The 21,561-nt window shown below is 43.3% G+C and overlaps 2 protein-coding genes across 16 annotated transcripts in view; one reads left to right on the plus strand and one right to left on the minus strand.

Moving 5' to 3' along the window:
- MED12L (mediator complex subunit 12L) overlaps positions 1 to 21,561 on the plus strand; it is a 742,320-nt gene that overhangs the window by 54,907 nt on the left and 665,852 nt on the right. Inside the window, exon 3 of one of the 13 annotated variants that reach the window (XM_068280808.1) lies at positions 11,957 to 12,265. The exons of the other annotated variants lie outside the window; for them this stretch is intronic. The gene's annotated coding sequence lies outside the window, so the exon portion shown is untranslated. The remainder of the gene's footprint in view (positions 1 to 11,956; positions 12,266 to 21,561) is intronic. 13 annotated transcript variants of the gene reach the window in all.
- The window catches only part of MINDY4B (MINDY family member 4B), an 86,795-nt gene that overhangs the window by 28,124 nt on the left and 37,110 nt on the right, over positions 1 to 21,561 (minus strand). For 2 of the 3 annotated variants that reach the window (XM_068280821.1, XM_068280822.1), the window contains exon 4: positions 470 to 637. In XM_068280821.1, coding sequence (XP_068136922.1) covers positions 470 to 637 — 168 coding nt within the window. Of the gene's footprint in view, positions 1 to 469; positions 638 to 21,176; positions 21,374 to 21,561 lie in introns of those variants that run through there. The other variant, XM_068280823.1, reaches the window with a different exon arrangement.

The following is a 21,561-nucleotide window of genomic DNA, read 5'->3' on the forward strand; positions in this document are numbered from 1 at the left end:
ATGAAGACGGCTTCAAACAAATGCCGTCTTCATTCAAAACAATGCAAGGTAAACAAACTTGCAGCCCGCGATCGCGCGCCCCCGCGACCCGCGCGCGCGCGCACACACCCCGGCTCTGCAGTACAATGATTGGTTATGGGGACTCTCCAGTCCCCAATAACCAATCATAGTACATCAGTACAGTAATGGAAGCAGCGCTGAAAGGGAAAAATCGCGCTGGTGTTTCAGGGGTAAAACCCCTCAGTTGTGAAATGGTTAAACATTACTGCTGTCTATATTGAATAACAAATATTTTTAAATGACATTAATAAATAAGTATTTGATTTTTATTGTCTTAGTAGAACATTCTGCAGTTACCGTGGCTTTAGTAACAGAGTGCTCTGTGCTGCACAGCAGATAGGATTCCTCAGGCCCTTTACTGACTACAGATTAGATTTCATGTGTTGTTTTATTGAGGAGCTCTACTTACCAGTGCCATGTCTATTGTGATAGGCTGGCCACCAAGATCTGAAGCGATAATCAGCTCTCTTGGAATGGAATAGAATACACTACCAGGGAAAATGCCATGCTTCTTACTGCTTGAGGTCTCGGCTCTCTCTTCAGCCTCTTCATCTCCTTTATGGTTATCCTGGTTTGTCTTAAAACATCAATGTAAATTGTTATAGGTTGTAGCAGAATTCTTATTTTTGAAGAGACTGAATTATTATTATTATTTAGTATTTATATGGCGCCAACATCTTCCGCATCGCTTGACAGAGTATACAGTGGAGGAAATAATTATTTGACCCCTCACTGATTTTGTAAGTTTGTCCAATGACAAAGAAATGAAAAGTCTCAGAACAGTATCATTTCAATGGTAGGTTTATTTTAACAGTGGCAGATAGCACATCAAAAGGAAAATCGAAAAAATAACCTTAAATAAAAGATAGCAACTGATTTGCATTTCATTGAGTGAAATAAGTTTTTGAACCCCTACCAACCATTAAGAGTTCTGGCTCCCACAGAGTGGTTAGACACTTCTACTCAATTAGTCACCCTCATTAAGGACACCTGTCTTAAAGAGACTCTGTAACAACAAAAACCTCCCCTGGGGGGTACTCACCTCGGGTGGGGGAAGCCTCCGGATCCTAATGAGGCTTCCCACGCCGTCCTCTGTCCCACGGGGGTCTCGCTGCAGCCCTCCGAACAGCCGGCGACAGAGCCGACTGTAGCTTCAATATTTACCTTTGCTGGCTCCAGCGGGGGCGCTGTGGCGACTTTCGGCACGGAAATAGACGGAAATACCCGATCTCCGTCGGGTCCGCTCTACTGCGCAGGCGCCGGAAACTTGCGCCTGCGCAGTAGAGCAGCCCCGACGGCGATCGGGTATTTCCGCCTACTTCGGCGCCGACAGCCATCAGAGCGCCTGCGCAGGAGCCAGGAAGGTAAATATTGCGTCACGGCTGTATGGAGGGCTACAGCGAGACCCCCGAGGGACGCAGGACGGCGTGGGAAGCCTCATTAGGATCCTGAGGCTTCCCCCACCCGAGGTGAGTACCCCCCAGGGGCCGTTTTGTCATTACAGTTCCTCTTTAACTAGTCACCTGTATAAAAGACACCTGTCCACAGAATCAATCAATCAAGCAGACTCCAAACTCTCCAACATGGGAAAGACCAAAGAGCTGTCCAAGGATGTCAGAGACAAAATTGTAGACCTGCACAAGGCTGGAATGGGCTACAAAACCATTAGCAAGAAGCTGGGAGAGAAGGTGACAACTGTTGGTGCGATTGTTTAAAAATGGAAGGAGCACAAAATGACCATCAATCGACCTCGCTCTGGGGCTCCACGCAAGATCTCACCTCGTGGGGTGTCAATGGTTGTGAGAAAGGTAAAAAGCATCCTAGAACTACACGGGAGGAGTTAGTGAATGACCTCAAATTAGCAGGGACCACAGTCACCAAGAAAACCATTGGAAACACATTACACTGCAATGGATTAAAATCCTGCAGGGCTCGCAAGGTCCCCCTGCTCAAGAAGGCACATGTGCAGGCCCGTCTGAAGTTTGCCAATGAACACCTGAATGATTCTGTGAGTGACTGGGAGAAGGTGCTGTGGTCTGATGAGACCAAAATAGAGCTCTTTGGCATTAACTCAACCCGCTGTGTTTGGAGGAAGAAAAATGCTGCCTATGACCCCCAAAACACCGTCCCCATCGTCAAGCATGGGGGTGGAAACATTTTGCTTTGGGGGTGTTTTTCTGCTAAGGGCACAGGACAACTTAATCGCATTAACGGGAAAATGGACGGAGCCATGTATCATGAAATCCTGAACGACAACCTCCTTCCCTCTGCCAGGAAACTGAAAATAGGTCGTGGATGGGTGTTCCAGCACGACAATGACCCAAAACATACAGCAAAGGCAACAAAGGAGTGGCTCAAGAAGAAGCACATTAAGGTCATGGAGTGGCCTAGTCAGTCTCCGGACCTTAATCCAATAGAAAACCTATGGAGGGAGCTCAAGCTCAGAGTTGCACAGAGACAGCCTCGAAACATTAGGGATTTAGAGATGATCTGCAAAGAGGAGTGGACCAACATTCCTCCTAAAATGTGTGCAAACTTGGTCATCAATTACAAGAAACGTTTGACCTCTGTGCTTGCAAACAAGGGTTTTTCCACTAAGTATTAAGTCTTTTATTGTTAGAGGGTTCAAAAACTTATTTCACTCAATGAAATGCAAATCAGTTGCTATCTTTTGTTTAAGGTTATTTTCCCAGAACGTCCCTGGGACAGCACCCCTCCTCTGAGACTTGTCTCCCTCCCACTTCTGGACAGGAAGCTATTAATAAAATAAATTTGCATAATGGACAGCAGACATAAATACAAGCCACTCACAGATGTTCTCCAGTTGTTTTTCCTGTCCCGGACGGAGGCGGTGGGGAGGTCTCTATGCTCCCATGTCAGGTGGCAGGTGCAGCGGTGGAGCAGGCAAATCGGGCTGAGCAGGGGACTCAGTGTGCCGCGCGTCCAGCGTATGGGAGACTTCTCCACGGAATCCGGAAGATTTATGGATGGCAGAGCGCTTTCCGGAAGTTCCGGTGGAGGCGCAGTGACGTCATGCGCAGGCGTCCCGCATGACGGAGATCACGTGACCGGGCTGAGTGCAGGCCGCGGCGGTGATTGGAGGAGCTGATGCGGAGAAGTGCGGACCAGCTGAGAATCATCAAGGAGGAGGAGCTGGAGGTGAGGGTAGGGCTTTTAAGCCCAAAATTGTTTTATGGTCTCAATGCTGCTGGTGACCATGGAGGACGCCGCAGGCCTTTCTAATCTGCAATCTGCAGAGTCTGGCCCTGACCCCTCTCTGGTGAGCAAATGTATGGTCTTTTGCGGACACTGCTCTTAGTTTACACTGAGGGGACTGATGACTTTTTTTCTGTTTGATATTTTTCAGCCCAAACCTGCTAAATCTGACAAGAGTGATAAAGATAAAGACAAGTCATCTTCTCAGTCCACTCAGAGTAGACATGCATCAACCTCCAAAGAAAGACGATGTGTTATATGTAGTAACCGTATATCTTCATCAGCTCCTACCTCCAGGAAATTATGTCAATATTGTACCGACAAAATTGTTAAAGACGAATCGCCAGTTGTTTTCAAGGATTTAATGGGGTGGATGCGTTCAGAGATGTCTTCTGCTATAAAGGATATAAAAGACTCAGCTATAGCCTCTACTTCTGCTGCGGCTGCTGCTGCTGTTGCTTCTGCTTCAACTTCTGCTTCTGTGCCTCTGGATAGCGATGTTCAGATTCAGGGGCCCCCCTCTATTACTGATATCTCTGTTCAGGCAGTTCCACCTCCTCCCCTCAGCTCAAAAAGAAAAAGGGGTGAGGAGTCAGAAGGATCGCAAATTTCTGAGGAGGAGGGAGAAATCTCCTCCTTTGAAGAAATATCCGCTGAGGATACTGTGGATAGATCTGATACGCATCAGAAATTTGCCTTTTCATCAGAACTTATGAAAGAATTATTGTCTGATATGCATATTGCCATGGGAATCACTATTGAAAAGAAACCTTTGACGCCCTTGGATCAGATGTACGAGAGCTTGTCAGACCCCCAGACTTGTTTCATCCCAGTCCATTCCTCTTTAAAAGATATGATTAGGAAGGAGTGGGATGATCCGGAGAAGAGGGCCTTTTGGCCCCGTTCCTTATGTCGTAGATACCCGTTTTCTGCGGAAGACCAAAAATTCTGGGGTAATTCTCCCAAGCTTGATCCATCTTTTTCGAGGGTATCAAAGAAGACAGATTTACAGTTTGAAAATTTTGGGAACTTAAAAGATCCCATTGATAAAAAGACTGACAATCTCTTAAGAAGGGCTTGGGAGTCTTCTTCCCTAACATTTAAACCCTCAGTAGCCTCTACGGCAGTGGGTAGGTCCTTAAGAACCTGGCTAGCAGAAACCCAGGATAAGATAGCTGCTGGAGTCCCTAGAGAAGAGATTCTTAAAGACTTCCCTAGGTTGTTTAATGCCACCAATTATCTCACTGATGCGGCGGATGATACGGTAAAGCTAACAGCTAGAACCACGGCCCTGGTTAATTCAGCCAGGCGTGGGGTATGGGTGAAAACTTGGCAGGGGGATAACTCTTCCCGTTCTAAGTTATGTGGTTTACCATGTGAAGGAGAATTCCTTTTCGGTTCTAAATTAGAGCAAACACTAGAAAGAACTGCAGATGCGAAGAAAAATGTTCCCGCGAAGAGGAGGCCCTTTCAATCTAGGCGTTCCTTTCGCCCCCCTAATAAACCAGATCCAGACCCTAAAACCTCCTCTAGAAGGAGATGGGGGCCCAATAAACCACAAAGAGGCAGGTCTAGCCTTGCCCAAAATCCAAAACAAACTAAACAATGACGCCAGGCTACCAGTGGGAGGAAGGTTATCCCACTTCTACGAGCTGTGGCGTCACCTCCTTCCTCACAATCAATGGATGGAGACAATTGTGTTAGAAGGTTATACCATAGAGTTCAAATCCCCACCTCCGCTAAGATTCTGGATAAATCAGGAACAGAGGTCTCGAGTACAGAGAGAGGCCCTACAAAAGGAAATTTCAGCATTGCTACAAAAAAGAGTAATCAGGGAAGTTCCAGCATGTCAAAGAGGACTGGGGTGTTATTCCCCGATATTTCTGGTAAAAAAGCCTCAAGGGGAGTTTCGATTTATTCTCAACCTAAAAATATTGAACAAGACCGTAAGGTACAGAAAATTCAGAATGGACAACATCAAATCAGTAGTAAATCTGTTACAAAAGAACTGTTTCCTGGCATCACTAGACTTAAAAGACGCTTATTTGCATATCCCGATAAATCTGATATCGCAACAGTTCCTGAGATTTGCCACCTGCGTTCAGGGAGAGGCAATGGGTTCGATCAGGTTGAGGAAAGCCATGTCGGTCCTAGGACTACTAACCTCCTCCTTTCCAGCAGTCCAATGGGGTCAGTTACATTCCAGAATTCTTCAAAAATGGATTCTCAGAAACTGGAACAAGGACATTGCTTCTCTAGAGAGGAAGGTATTAATTCCATACTCAGTGAAAGCATCTCTCAGGTGGTGGCAAGATCCTGTAAGACTGTCACAAGGTCGACTGTGGTGCTTTCCAACACAAAAGACTCTGACAACGGATGCCAGCTCCTGGGGGTGGGGAGCTCATGTGGACGATCTTCCAGCACAGGGTCCTTGGTCAAATCTGATGAGGGGGAGATCATCAAACAGCAAGGAGTTACAGGCTGTATGGAAGGGTTTACAACATTTCAGCAGTCACATCAGTCAGTGTCATGTTCTGATACGCACAGACAACAACAGCGTTGTAGCATATATCAACCGGCAGGGAGGAACGAGAAGCCAACTATTAGAAAAACAGGCGTCCAGAATCCTTCACTGGTCCGAGGCCAATCTGAAATCCATCAGAGCAGTGCATCTGAAAGGGACAAGCAACCATCTAGCGGATTATCTAAGCAGATCTGTGTTGAGGCAGGACGAATGGTCCCTGAATCTGGAAGTGTTTCAGATCATCAGTTCAACATGGGCTCAGGCATCTGTGGACCTGTTTGCAAGAAGAATAAACGCAAAATGTCCAAAGTTCTGCTCTCTGTACCCTCAGGACAAACCATGGGCAATAGACGCTTTCTCGCTGAATTGGGGGTCAGAGCAGATGTATGCCTTTCCCCCGCTATCCCAGATATCGAGGGTTCTCAGCAAGATTTGTCAGGACAAAGCACGAGTAATTCTGATAGTTCCCTTTTGGCCAAAGAGACCTTGGTTCAGTCTTTTACAGAGATTAACAGCAGATGCTCCATTAATGTTGCCTCAACGTCCGGATTTACTCCAGCAGGGTCCAGCGTTCCATCCGAACCTACAGCAGATGCATCTCTCTGCATGGAACCTGAATGGAACATCTTAAAGGCAAAGGGTTTCTCGGATAGTCTTTCGGAGACCTTAATTCAGAGTCGCAAGAAGGTCACTAGAGTTATATATCAGAAAGCCTGGAGAATATACAATGAGTGGTGTAGGGATAAAAAGATGGACATCCATTCATCCACTTCAGTATTGGAATTCCTGCAGTCAGGATTTAGAAAAGGTTTAAGTATTAGTACTTTGAAAGTACAAACGGCAGCAATTAGTGTTTTTTTACAGCGAAAGTTGGCTCAGGAAGAATTCTTTGTGCGTTTTTTTCCAAGCCCTGAAAAGACTACGACCTGTAGTTAGGCCAAAAACCCCTACTTAGGATTTGAATATTGTATTACAGGCTATGTGTGATCCCCCGTTTGAACCTCTGGATCAAATCTCCGAAAGAATGTTGTCTTTGAAGATCGCATTTCTCATAGCAATTACGTCGGCCAGAAGGGTAGGCGAATTGCAAGCTTTATCAATTAGGCCACCCTATTGTGTTGTCACGGATGATAAGGTTACTCTACGCCCAGATATAGCCTTTCTTCCTAAGGTAGTTTCAAAGTTTCACAGATCGCAAGAAATCTTTCTTCCTTCCTTTTGTGAAAATCAGTCAAATGATAAAGAGAAGCGTCTACATTGCCTGGATGTCAGGAGATCTTTGCTTCACTATCTGGATAGATCCAAAACTTGGAGAAGAACGGATGCTCTATTCATACTTTTTGGAGGAAAAAATAGAGGTTTACGTGCATCTAAAACTACTATTGCCAGATGGATAAGACAAGCTATTTCCACAGCCTATCAGTCGCAAGGAAAGACTGTACCAACATCTGTCAAGGCTCACTCTACAAGAAGTGTCTCGACATCCTATGCAGAGAGGGCTGGGGCTTCCATCAAGCAGATTTGCAGAGCGGCTACCTGGTCCAGCCAAAACACATTTGTAAAACATTATAGACTTAATCTTTTGACAAGTGGTGATCTGTCTTTTGGTAGAAAAGTTCTACAGGCAGTAGTCCCACCCTAGTTATTCATCTTGTTCATCGTCTCAGAGGAGGGGTGCTGTCCCAGGGACGTTCTGGGAAAGACAACACTTACTTTCGGTAAAGTCTTTTCCAGTAGTACAGGGGACAGCACCCCTACTTCCCACCCTATGTGGGATCTATTAAGAAAAGAAATTATGCAAGCACAGTACGGTGAGTCCGGGTCATCTTTTTTACTTACTGGAGAACATCTGTGAGTGGCTTGTATTTATGTCTGCTGTCCATTATGCAAATTTATTTTATTAATAGCTTCCTGTCCAGAAGTGGGAGGGAGACAAGTCTCAGAGGAGGGGTGCTGTCCCCTGGACTACTGGAAAAGACTTTACCGAAGGTAAGTGTTGTCTTTTTCGATTTTCCTTTTGATGTGCTATCTGCCACTGTTAAAATAAACCTACCATTGAAATGATACTGTTCTGAGACTTTTCATTTCTTTGTCATTGGACAAACTTACAAAATCAGTGAGGGGTCAAATAATTATTTCCTCCACTGTACATAGTCTTGTCACTGTCTTTCAGATGGGTTCACAATCTAAACCCTACTATAGTCATATGTCCACTCTAGTCTTGGGCCAATTTTTTAAGGGGAAGCCAATTAACTAATTTGTATGTTTTTGGGCTGTGGGAGGAAACCGGAGTGTCAGAAGGAAAACTACGCAGACACGGGGAGAACATACAAACTCCATACAGATAGTTGAGAGACCCAGTGCTGCAGGGCAAGAGTGCTCTTCACTACGCCACTGTGCTGCCCACAGACTGAAAAGGATTTGGAAAAAAAGAACGAGTCAAATGATGTAACAATGCACACCACTGTATTTTGAAAATCTTATCAGTTGTATACCATATTATATTGCTGAAATACAAATACCGGTATACGTAACTTGTACTGTAATATAAAGAAAAACCAGTAATCAGAATCATTTTATTTGCCAAGCTCACCTGGACCATGCTTTGAATTGGATTTGACACATACAGGACTCAAAGTAGGAGATAGGACACACAATGTACAGCAATCCTTAATGCTCTAGATCGCAGTCTGGAATTGTAGAGGAGGTCAAGTGGAGGGAGGGGTGTCCCAATGATCCTCTAGACTAATCTGATGACCCTCTGTATTTTGTGTCTGTCACTGGTAGAGGAGCCAGCGTACCATGGAAAGGATGGAAAAACAGAGGTCCCGACAGTTTGCTGTCTTTTAACCTTGTTGCATTGTGGGAAATAATGGCTTTTTTTCCAACTGCAAGCAAGCAATATCTCCCTTTGTGCATAGAACTCTCAGTAACAAACATTCCGTAGATATCACCTGGCAGAACTAAGGATATCACCACCAGTGAATGTAAATCAGACAGAGGAAAGATTTTACTATATGCAAACATTGATTAAATAATCTATAAATGAATATTGTAAACAATAAGCAATTTTATTCATTTTGTTATTTTCACTACAGTTCTTAAATACAAATACTTGCAAGGAAAATAAATATATCAGTACATAGCTGTGATGCATATAAAAGTACATATGCCTGTCCAATCAGCTGATCCCTTAGTAGTCCTAAATATCTAAATAAAAGCACCATATACTCCTTTGTGCTATGTCTTCATGAACTATGATACACAATAGGAGGAAACAGGGATATCATGCACGAATATGTAATCTTTATGTTCGCATGTGCAATGATTGTGTTTAAAAGTTGAACTGTTTTAACCAAATAATATCTTTAGTTTTAGTAGCGATCTGTTTCTATGGGCCACTTCTGAAGCACAGGGAAGGTATAAAGTAGAGTGTGGAAGGTATGAAGTATGGAATGTGGTATAAAGTATATAGTGTACTGTGTTTAGAGAAGTAACCGATCTGGGCACCGACTCCATGCGTAATGCAAAGTGTCACCTTTAATCCATTTCCAGCAACCTGACAGTAAAGTGTAAGATAAGCCTGACTGCCGTTTCGCATCTGCCTCTGACAAAGCAAGTGTATACTTACGAAATGGCTGTCAGGCTTATCTTACACTTTACTGTCAGGTTGCTGGAAATGTATTAAAGGTGACACTTTGTATTATGCTTTGAGTCGGTGCCTGGATCTGTTACTTCTCTGAACACAGTTCAATGCAAGTCCTTTATCTGGTGGCACGACCTTTGCACCTGTTTCTTCCAGCAGTGCCTAAGAACAGTGCCGATCTACTCTCTCTATATACCTGGATAAAATATATGGTGTGGTTGGTGTTATTGTCAGCTCAGCGTAATTGAATGGGATTTTTCAGTCACTCTACAGATGGTCCAAAAATGCAGAGCATGTGCAGAGGGAAAATTGTGTTCTTCTGTACTGCCTGGTACACACCATGCAATTTCCTGTTAGATAGACGGGTCAGCACTATAATTTCCGACAGGTCCTATCTCATTTCCAATCCTTTTTCTGATCAATTTTCTGATCACTTGTATATAAAATCAATCAGAAGAATGATTGGAAATCATATCAGACCTATCTGTCTGATGGGAAATTGCATGGTGTGTACCAGGCATAACTCTGAGCAGCCTAGACATGTTAAAGGTGGAACCTCACATTTATGGCAGATAACAACAGAATAACATACACAAAAAATGAGCACTGTCAATAAGAATAACAGACTTTGTAAATAAATCCTGATGCCTATTTTTACAATGTTTACTGTTACCAATTAAGAATGTTTAACCGCGTAACCCCACAGGCTATTTTACCTTTACCGCCAAGAGCCATTTTCTTTTGGCTATAATTTTGTCACTAATTATCACACCTAAATGATCTATAGCTCGTTTTTTTTTTTTGGTCACAAATTAGGCTATTTGTTGATGATACATGTTTTAAAAATGGCTCCTGATTGGGGTCATGTTCATTCATATACAGGCACTTGACTGATTCAGGGAACACATGTTCCTGTTCCCCATTCTCCAAAGTGTAAGTTCCGCCAAGTGGGAGGAGCATGTGTGCACACCAGTCTTAATTGACAGAACGCACAACCTGATTTTGTTAGGGAGACTCAAACTGGATGCATAAAAATGTCCAGTTTGAATTAACAGGTTAAGATGAGATTCTGCAGGCCCTATTCAATTAACTTTTTTCCTGAGTTTTCTCCCTGGAGGTATTTTCACACATAAAAAAAAAGCCAAATACTTACCTAAGTAGAGGGAAACCTCTGGATAGTCCTGAGGATTTCCATCTCCTCCACTGAACATACCTGACAAGAGCTAGTCTGATATGTTCTTGGGGCACCAATCCCTTCTGTGTATGAGCATGGCCATACTGCACATGTTGCCGCATCTGCGTAGTAACCCGAAGCCGCTCATACACAAAGGAGAGCATGGCCACGAATTAGAAGGGGGCCCCGGCCAGTGGCAGTAGGTTTAAAAGTGAACACAGGAAGCCTTGGACCATCCAGAAGGCTTCCTTCTCCTTAAAGAGACTCTGTAACAAAATTTTCAGCCTTATTTCTTCTATCCTATAAGTTCCTATACCTGTTCTAATGTGGTGTGGATTACTCCAGTCTTTTCTAGTTGCACTGTCTCTGTAATATATCTAATCTGCTTTTCTTTGTCAAGCTTTGTCGACCCAGAGAAGAATGGGCTGTCTCTGTTGTAATAGGTGCAAGTTATGCACACCCCCTGCATGCTTCCTCCAGGCTCTGTGTGTGTGCTTTGTTTATTGCAGTTCGTGGGGCTGAGGGGGAAGGGAGCTGCTGCCTGTCACATGCAAACTGTGACTAATCCCAGACTGGAGTGCAGATAATTCACTATGTAATAAATACTTGTAGTATACTGTAACCTGAGATATACAGTATTGGTGCGTTGCGGTTTAATGCACCCGGGAGCTTTTAATCATCTGGCGTGTTCCCCTCGTGAATTCTAACTACCACTGCTATCAGCGTCGCAACGCAACTTGCCACGTCACAGAAGTGTTTCAGCAGAAGACTATATGCAGAGTTCTCCCTTAAGAAATATATTCTAAATCTAGTAGATATAGATGATTCCGGTGAACATCACAACACTGAAATTTTAAACCGCACAGGTTTGCTTTACAAGCAAGAAAGTACTCATAAGTTTGATATTGCCTTTGTATTACCGACTCTTTGGTACTTTTTTCAATTACAAAGTGCTGAAAAGTTAATTTTTGTAATTTCACATCATTAAATTATTTTTCTATTTAAATTTGCAGCCAGGTATGAACTTCCAAAACTGAAAATTTAACTTTTTTTGCAGGCATAATAATGGTTAACGCTTTGACCTATGGGCTGCCTAGAAATACCAACTCCTACCTAAGTAGTTAGCTCCACATAGCTGGAGCCTTCTTATACATTTTTAACACACGGTCTACAGTAATCCAGTGACTGACAAATGGTTTTGGTATTCTCATTAGGAATATTGTGGAATGATTATTTAAAGATATCATGCACAAAGTTGAATAGAATTTCACTATAAATATCGCTTGCTGTCATTTGAACGCTGTGGTACCTATGTCATTTTTTTTTTCTGTACTAGCACTGAGACCGCTGTACAACAACTCACATGAAAGAAAAGAAACATTTCTGCTATGTAAAGCTATGTTGTGTGAAACAACTGATGAAAGATCGTTCCCCGATCAATTACAGAAAATTTTAAGTGATCTAATGTAAACAATGGCAGAAGTCTACAAACAAAATGCCAAACAATTGTTAACCAATGGGATCATTAAATGATGCAGGATCCAGGCCAAGTGTCATAGCCTTTGTAGACACATCGTCTAATAATTGTTTGTAGCTCTCCACACTCTGCTGCAATGAGGGATTATCTGGCGAAGTCATCCGTCAGGTAGGTTGTTTAAAATGTCCAAACACCATTGTGAATTGTTTATCATTCCTCTAAGCCATGCTTTGTGCTCTACATTCTTAAAGGACTAATGTAGTGGGCTCGGGGGGAAATGAGTCGAACTTACCCGGGGCTTCTAATGGTCCCCCGCAGGCATGCTGTGCCCGCACACCCACTCACTGAGGCTTTGGGCTACGCCTCTGGTTTACTTCTGGAATTTCCGACTTTAAAGTCGGAAAACCACTGTGCCTGCGCAGCCGCGCCTTCCCTCCCACTGACGTCACCAGGAGTGTATTAAGCAGGTCCCATATGGTCTGTGCCTGCGCAGTACGCTCCTGGTGATGGCAGTGGGATTGTGGACACAGCCCTGCAGGCACAGTGGTTTTTCGACTTTAAAGTCGGAAATTCCTTAAGTGAACTGGAGGCGGGGCCCAAAGCATCAGTGAGTGGCTGCGCGGGCACAGCATGTCTGCGGGGTACCATTAGACGCCCCAGGTAAGTTCAACTCCCTTTGCCCCGACTCCCCTACAGTAGTCCTTTAAATGGCATCTAAACAATGAGTCATTCATCCTTAGTTTTGGAGCAATTTGTCCTCCCGTGTGTACAAAGCTTTAAAAGGGAAATTTAGAGTGTCCGTGCAAGCGTCACAAAACACACCAGATAGTAAATGCTATTTACAGAGTTTATAATTTAATTATCCTGATTTACATGATTAAATCTGTCACAAAGGTGGCAAAAGGGGGCATTATGGCAAGATGGGGAATGATCCGGATATTGCAGGTATCGGTCATTTATCATATGTATGACGTACATGTTTAGCATTATTTAGTCTAAGGCATATAGTAGCCTGGACCATGTTGCAATATCTTTAGCCAAATCATTTTTCTAAAAGCCCTAATAATCTCCAGCATATGGCCTGTTTGAGACATTTGTGTACAAAAACCCCAACCCAATGGGTCGGTTACTTAGTATTACAAACTGTGTGCCATTATCTTCTAATGGAGAAATCATACATAAATATATGGAATAATATGGACTTTCAGAAAGCCGAGAAGGTTAGCAAAAAACCTTGCTTAAAGCCACAACTTTGCAGTCACTTGACTGCTCCATCCCTTCCAACATGTTCTTTTTTTGGGGGGAATCTAACAAGTTGTTAAAGGAGCCTATGGGAGAATGTGTGGTCTGTACCTCCAGACTTCCTGAATGTGCGAGAACGTGCTTGGCAGTCCAGACTCCAGGAGAAGGGAAAGCAGAGAGGCAATCATAGGACACAGTTATGTCCTGAATTAAAGTGAACCTCCGGACTAAAAATCGACTCAGCAGCACTGAAAAGGCCTGGTGTTTCTTTAACAGTTTCACAGCATCAGAACTTTGTTTCTTTTATACAAGCCTCATTTTTAGCTGCACAGAAGAAAACTGCCCGGGCTTTTTTCCCCTGATGCTGTGCAAAGCATGATGGGATTTCTGATGTTGTTGTTCTCGTTCTGCTGTTTTGGTGCAACTTTTTTTTTTTTTTACATTGTGAATTTGACATTTGAAGCCTAGTGTGTGCAGCTGGGAGGGGTAATCAGGACACAGGACAGTTGAAACTGTGTCTTCTGCTCCCTGTCACCTCCTTTCAACCAAAAAGATGGCAGCCCCCATGAATCACAAACATTTGCCTGTTCTTTTAAAACAGAGTGGGTAAGAGATTATATTACCTATCTAATCTAATTAACATAACTAATGCAACTTGATGACAGTATGTTTGTTTAGGCAGAAGTTCCCCTTTAAGAGTCACAAATTGCTTAGCAAGCTCATGGTGAACCGGAACTCCTAGAAGTGTGTAAGGGGCTGAAAAGAACTAAAAGCCCCCATTCTAAAAATGCTGCGTAAAACAGAATTTTGCTGTAACGGGCAGCGGAACCGCCGCCAGAACGCACGTGGCGGCGGGTTCCGCATCACAAGCGGTAGCCTCCGCATCCTTGCCGGCGGGCGGGGTAGTGCAGGCGGCGGAGTCCGTAAGCTCGGCGGACTCCGCCGCACAGTGGCTGCCTGGGGGGTCGTCCGCTCCCTCGCCGGCTCATAGTCTCCGCCTTGCGCGAGGAGACAGGAACTTTATGCCTCTAGAAGGGGAGTCAGTTGACCAGGCCGGTCAGCTGACTCAAGCAGGTCTTTGGATTGGCTGGGGCTCTGGGGCGGCGCTGGGCAGCTCTCTAGCTACATATAGGACTTGCTTGTCAGTAGCAAGTCGTCTGCTGTCGTGAATACTGCTGTGTTAGCGCTCAGACCTTAGACTAGATCCCAGGTGTCGAAACCAAGGACTTCACACCTCAGATTAGGATTGTATATGATTATTTACCTGTGTATGACTCTGGCTATCCCTGACTATCCTTTGCTCTAATCGTTATTGTGCTTCTGCCTATCTGATTCAAGTTGCCGACCCTGCCTGTTTACAGACTCTGAATCAGCCTTCTGTTTCTGTACTTTGCCAGCCCGTACCGTTATCGACTATTGGCTTGGTTTCTGACTATTCTCTCGTCTCACGTTTCTGTACTGTTGCCGAACCTCTATTTGTCTGACCTTTCTCCCTTCAGTGGAACGTCTCCCACTGTAGGGTTATCTCTGAGGCTTACCTCTCCAAGACGCCTGCCCTAGCAGACCGTTACTGCCAGAGGCCGAGACTCCACCTCTGCCCCATTGGAGGATCTCACACACGGGGTTCCCATTCAGAGGTAACCACACCTCTGAGGAATCGCCGTGTGGTGGACATTTCCACTACTTTGTGAATCTATACTGCATTAATTCCGCAGATTGCTATATAATCGGGTCTATCCTTGTATTATTGGTGATTCTGAGGATCCCCAATAATCAAGGCTCTGGGTGTGACACTGATCTTGTCTGATCGTTACAAGCACTAACATTGTTAGTGAGCCTTCCGCTGATTTACTATCAGGAAGCTACTGATTACTTTGCTCAAATATTTCTGCATTGGTGGTGATACTGCAGATCATCACGCAATCAGATATCTGTGCTCTTGCTGACAGATTGTTACATTTGCCTTCTTAAAACAGAAGGTGTTAAATTTTGTTGTGATTCCTAATTATTTAACAGCTTTCAGAATATCCAGGATCAACAAATAAAAGTGTTTTTGTTTTGTTTTTTTAGAACTTCTGTGGGGTTTGTATTGCTCCATGCTCTCCCATTAGACAAATTACCTTCATTTAGCGTTGGTGACTTAACCCGAATTGAATGAATGTCTCTAGTGGCACATTGGGAAGAGATTATCAGGTTTTTCTTGCTGCCTGTGATACCTTTGGAGGTATTCATTCTCATTGTGATATCTGGTTCTAGTGATGAGCAAAAAAATCTTATAACATGCTTATTTTTACTGATTCAGGAACGGAAATAATGTAAAGCGAACCTGAGGCGTCAGGAAAAAAGTTAGATACTTACGTAGGAAGAGGCAAGGCTCTGAATAGTCCAGGGGCTTCCCTTGTCCTGCCCCACCATTGCCACACACGGACCCTCTAAACATATCTGACAACAGCTTGTCATATATGTTCTCATAGTCATGCATGCACAGTGAATCGAAGCCGCTCGTACACAAAGGAGAGTGCGGCCACAAACTAAAATAGGGTTCCGGCCCGTGGTGGTGGGGTCAAGGTGGATGTGAGAAGCCTCTGAAGGAGCCAGAGTCTTCCCTCTTCATAGGTAAGTATCTAACTGTTTTGTTTTCTGGCACCTTAGGTTTGGTTTAAATCTGTTAAGGTCCGCAAATGCTGACTTGTTTGAAAACAGCTAGGTGATTAACCTCCCTGGCGGTTTATTAAAATCCGCCAGGGGGCAGCAAATACGTTTTTTTTAATTTTTTTATTCTTTTTCATGTAGCGAGACAATGTCTTGCTACATGATAGCCGCTGCCGAACGGCATCCCCCCAGCCCCTCCGATCGCCGAAGGGATCTCTTGGAGGGCTTCCCCCGTCGCCATGGCGACGGGGCGGGATGACGTCACCGACGTCGTGACGTCAAAGGGGAATCCGATCCACCCCACAGCGCTGCCTGGCACTGATTGGCCAGGCAGCGCACGGGGTCTGCGGGGGGGGGGGGGCTGCGGCGACGCGTATAGCGGCGGATCGGCGGCGATCGGAGGTTACACGCAGCTAGCAAAGTGCTAGCTGCGTGTAACAAAAAAAAAAATTATGCAAATCGGCCCAGCGGGGCCTGAGCGGTGCCTCCCGGCGGCATAGCCCGAACTCAGTTCGGGCTTACCGCCAGGGAGGTTAACCAGGGCTGTGGAGACGGTACAAAAATCCTCCGACTCCACAGTTTAGGATTCCACCGACTCCGACTCCTCTAATTTGCATATTACAATCTTGTTGATTGAAAGTATGTAACATGAAATTCGTCTCTTAATTGCCAACGCTTAGGAATTTTAAAAGACAACTGAAGTGAGAGGGATATGGAGGCTGCCATATTTATTCCCTTTAAACTAAAACTAGTCCTTGGTAAGAGTACTTATAAAAGGTACAGACTGGAACAAAGAACATCTATTAGGCCCAGGCAATGTAACTGTGGGTACATGTAAGAGTGGTGTGCAGGTACTCTGCAGGAGAATGAGGCGATTCTTCCTCTATTACACATTCTTCATGCACAATCTGAACTAGGTTTATGGGTGATATACAACACCTCTGTGTTCAATAAGCACAACATTCTCAGTGGATTCCCTGCAGCTCTTTGGAGAGTGCATATGTAGAGTATAGTACTACTGTGTAACAAAGTAAACCTGAGACAGATGAAATTACAGCAAGGGATTCATTAGCTTGAAGGGGACTGGAGGAAGCCCCAGGTATGTATACAACTTTTCTTTTCATCTGTCTCGGGTACCCTTTAATTCGTAGTCGCCAAACCAAATTTTAACAACATATCAAATTTTTGTTTTCATGAGCAAAGAGAGTGCCTACATTTGCATAAATCAGCATCAACGCAGAATTATTTCCATCTCATTGACCATCTCTATTAGTGACACAGCTACACATTTATTCTTACAGCATAGATGTTATTTAGTATATATACTGTATAAAAGATTTTTGTGTCCACATCATATATACTGTACAGTCAGAATCAGATATGTATATCTGACTTTAAAAATACGGGGACTGCTTTATTGAAGCAGCACAAGTAACTAATTTTGATTGGTTTATTTCATTTTTGTGGACTGAGCACAGCTATTACTGTATATATAAATTATTTATGAGGACTATTATCTGAGTAATAGAACATTTTATCATATTTTCTATTTTAATTACAGTTTAAATTCATTAGGAGTCGGAGTCGCAGTCGGTGCATTTTTTCCCGACTCCAGGCACCCAAAATTGGCCTGACTCCGACTTCACAGCCCTGTGATTAAAACAGCCACATGATTTAATAAGCTACATTTAAATGTATTCCCCTATCAATTGAAACTTGCATGTCCTGCCCTTATTCAATTTACTTTTTTTTTCTTAGTTTTGTCCTAAGAGATAATTTGTTTTATCTTCTGTAACTTTTTAGCACTCTGCAAAAAAGTAGGTGAAAAGTACAGTCAGGAATATTCTGAGTATTTTCTTACTTGCTGGTGGCTTAAAATGCATTTTATTGATAAGATGTGAAAATATCACCCAGGACAAAAGTTAGGAGAAAAATGTATTGCATAAGGCTCACAGTCAGCAGTAAATATGTAGCAAAGTTATGGTGCCCATACACGGTAAAGATTGTTTTCAATAAAAAAAAAAAAAACGATTATTTTCAATAAAAATCTGATCGGACATGTATGAAAAATCTTTATATTTGATGTAACGGAATAATCGAACTAAATGATATAATCGAAAAAAATGAAAAAAATTGTACCATGTATGGGCACCTTTACTAATAGTTCTATACACAATCCACAGCTATAGTAAAGTTTTGGCTAGAATTCTGCTTTAAGAAACATATTTTCAGATTAAAAATTATTTTATTGTGGATAGATCAGGAAAAAAATGGCTTTCTGTGCCTCCAACTGCTCTGATTTCAGTGTCTTCCAGGAAGGACTGATTTTTTTCTTCCTATACAGTGGGGAACTTTATCAGGACCAGGATCAGAAGATTCACATTAAATCTCAGCAACAGTAATTATGAGAAAATCCTAACCGTGCACAGCATGGACAAGCTGATTTCCAAATACACAAAGACATCTACCATGCACATGTTAAAGAGGATCTGTAACATGAAAAGATCCCCTGGGGGGTTCTCACCTCGGGTGGGGGAAGCCTCCGGATGCTAATGAGGCTTGACACGCCGTGGTCCATTCGTCAGGGGTCTCGCTGCAGCCCTCCGTGGAGTCCGGGCAGCGGTGACGTCAATATTTACCTTCCTGGCTCCTGCGCAGGCGCTCTGACGGCTGTCGGCTCCGAACTACACGGAAATACCCGATCGCCGTCGGGTCCGCTCTACTGTGCAGGCACAAGTGTCCTGCGCCTGCGCAGTAGAGCGGACCCGAATGAGATCGGGTATTTCCGTGTAGTTCGGAACGGAAAGCCGCCACAGCGCCCCCGCTGGAGCCAGCAAAGGTAAATATTGAACTGACAGTCGGCACAGTCGCCGGCTGTTCGGAGGGCTGCGGCGAGACCCCCGTGGGACAGAGGACGGCGTGGGAAGCCTCATTAGGATCCGGAGGCTTCCCCCACCCGAGGTGAGTACCCCCAGGGGATCTTTTTAATGTTACAGAATCTCTTTAAGTGCTGCAAACACAAAATTCTTTTAACCAGTTAAACGGTTTGGGAGATGAACGCATTGATAATCATTGACAAACTCACTGAGTATAGGAGCACATGACTACTGCGCTTGGAATTGTGGGTTACTGCACAATTTATTTATTTATTGTACTTATAAAGCGCCAACATATTACGCAGCGCTGGACATTAGTTTAGGTTACAGACAATATTTAGGGGTGACATACAGCAAAATGACAATACATGAATAGAAGAAAGACCAGATCATGCAGCACAGTATGAGTACAAGGTAATGCTTAGTCAGTATATAAAGTTAGCGCAGGTCTATAGTAATACAGCTTTCGTCATTTTCTGGTATACAGAATCTTCGAACAAAAGGGTAAAGAAGCAAGGCTTACTAGATTCCAACAACCCACATTATAAGGTTGTAAACGAGATTGATAGATGGTCTGCAGAGCTTTCAAATGGTGTTGTTTCACCAGCGATGTTGCACACCACAACTTCCTCTGGAATATAGTAGATGTCCTGAGGTCGCAGAGACTCGCCAAAGGAGAGTCCAGTAGGATAGTGACATGAAAGAGATGTACGGCACATCTAAGTGTAAACCGTCTTTATTACATAACAAGTAAAAATTTAAAAACAAGGATAAAAGAAACTCCCATACGGGGCCCGTGCACTGGGAACCCCGAAAAAGTAGCGCGCATAAAATGGTCTGCAGACCATCTATCAATCTCGTTTACAACCTTATAATGTGGGTTGTTGGAATCTGGTAAGCCTTGCTTCTTTACCCTTTTGTTCGAAGATTCTGTATACCAGAAAATGACGAAAGCTGTATTACTATAGACCTGCGCTGACTTTATATATTCATTGCTTGTGTGGACTTTTGGACATTGTCCTTCTCGGCTGCGGTCGCCTTCTGCCTTGGCGCTGACACTTGTTGTTTATTAATGCTTAGTCAGTCACTGGATGGGAGCATGGAGATTAGGCAAGTTAGGTTCACTCAGATGCATAGCATGGATTTACAGTAATGGAAGTGCATGATCAGGTAGGACACAAAAGGAGGAGGACCCTGCCCAAAGGCTTACAATCTAGAGGGAGAGGTAAGGACACAAATGGTAGGGGACCAGAGTTCAGCTGTGGGTTTTAGAGCACTTGTGAGGGCTAGTAGGCCAGAGTGAAAAGGTGAGTTTTGACAATATAAATCCATAATGGGCCAACAATAAGGGACACTAACCAAAAAAAAACCCAGCAAAGTGACCAACACAGGTAAAAGAATAAGCTTGTAGATGGCTAAACTAGCTGGAAGTTGGAATGTGATTAAAAAAAAAAAAAAAGCTGGTGTTTACATTTTAATTCCCGCCATTTTTTTGTTAAATTGTTGTTTTTGTTTTTTTTTGTCACAAGCAAGGAGACAACCATGTAGGCCACTTGTAAGTTTTACGGTTCTTTGCTATGAAAGTATAACATAAAAAAAAGTCTTGAATCTTGGCAGAATTTTTAAGTCTTTTTATCCTTTTACAAGTTTACTGTTGCTGTCTCCCATTTAGAAAAATTGGCACTTCTTTCTGTCATGATAGAAAGTGAGCAAAGTCGCCACATCAGCACACCAACAGCAATGAAAATTAAAATGTGTATTTAAAACTTTCTACATTATCCAAAACTAAAAATGTATCTTTTCCAGAACTCAGATTTTAAAGTTCTACTTTGCTAAGTTAATTTATCTGGGTTTTATAGAACAGTCCTATAATAAAATGATCTAACAAAATAATATAAATATATATATATATGGGCAGTATGGTGGCACTGGGTCCCCAGTTCGAATCCCAGCCAGGGTAATATCTGCAAGGAGTTCTTATGTTCTTCCTGTGTCTGTGTGGGTTTCCTCTGGGCACTCCATTTTCCTCCCAAATCCCAGAGGGAGAGAGAGAGAGAGAAAACTAGAACTTATGTTCTGTATAACATAAGGTTATCTGTCAGTGCATGTGTGTACATACATGATCAGTAAGTCTTTAACAATATATTGCTCGAGCTTGTAGTGATGGGTGCAGTTTGAGTATGGTATGACCTGCAGATCTAGACCAGCTAGCAGCACATACCCTTTCCTTACAGACATGCCATGGAAGATTCCTGTATCTGGGTTAAAGCATGAAACACAACACAGCACAAAAGACTGATTGCACTTACAACTGGTTTCTTCCTCACGTCTTCCTGAAGTAATTCAATATAGCTAAACCTTGAGATGTCTGCATTCAGAGGAGCATTTGGGCAAATATTCATAACAACAGTGTAACAGAAGAAGTCACAGACGAAGGCACTTGTGATGACTGATAGCGAATGTGCAGCCTCTATACCTCTCTCTGCCAAGATACCGCCCCTCTTGTCTCAATTACAGGACAAATGACTTACAATGATAATAAACAGATGCCTCAAGACCTATTAGCAAGTGAGAACATTTGTGAAAACTCACATGACAGTATGAGCATATCAAAATCAGATTAATGTATGAAGCACATAAAGAACTACATTCTCTTATTGCTTTAGTGGCAAGTACATTATTACAAAAGATAAC

This window comes from Hyperolius riggenbachi, chromosome 4 (assembly GCF_040937935.1).
Source record: "Hyperolius riggenbachi isolate aHypRig1 chromosome 4, aHypRig1.pri, whole genome shotgun sequence".
NCBI lineage: Eukaryota > Metazoa > Chordata > Amphibia > Anura > Hyperoliidae > Hyperolius > Hyperolius riggenbachi.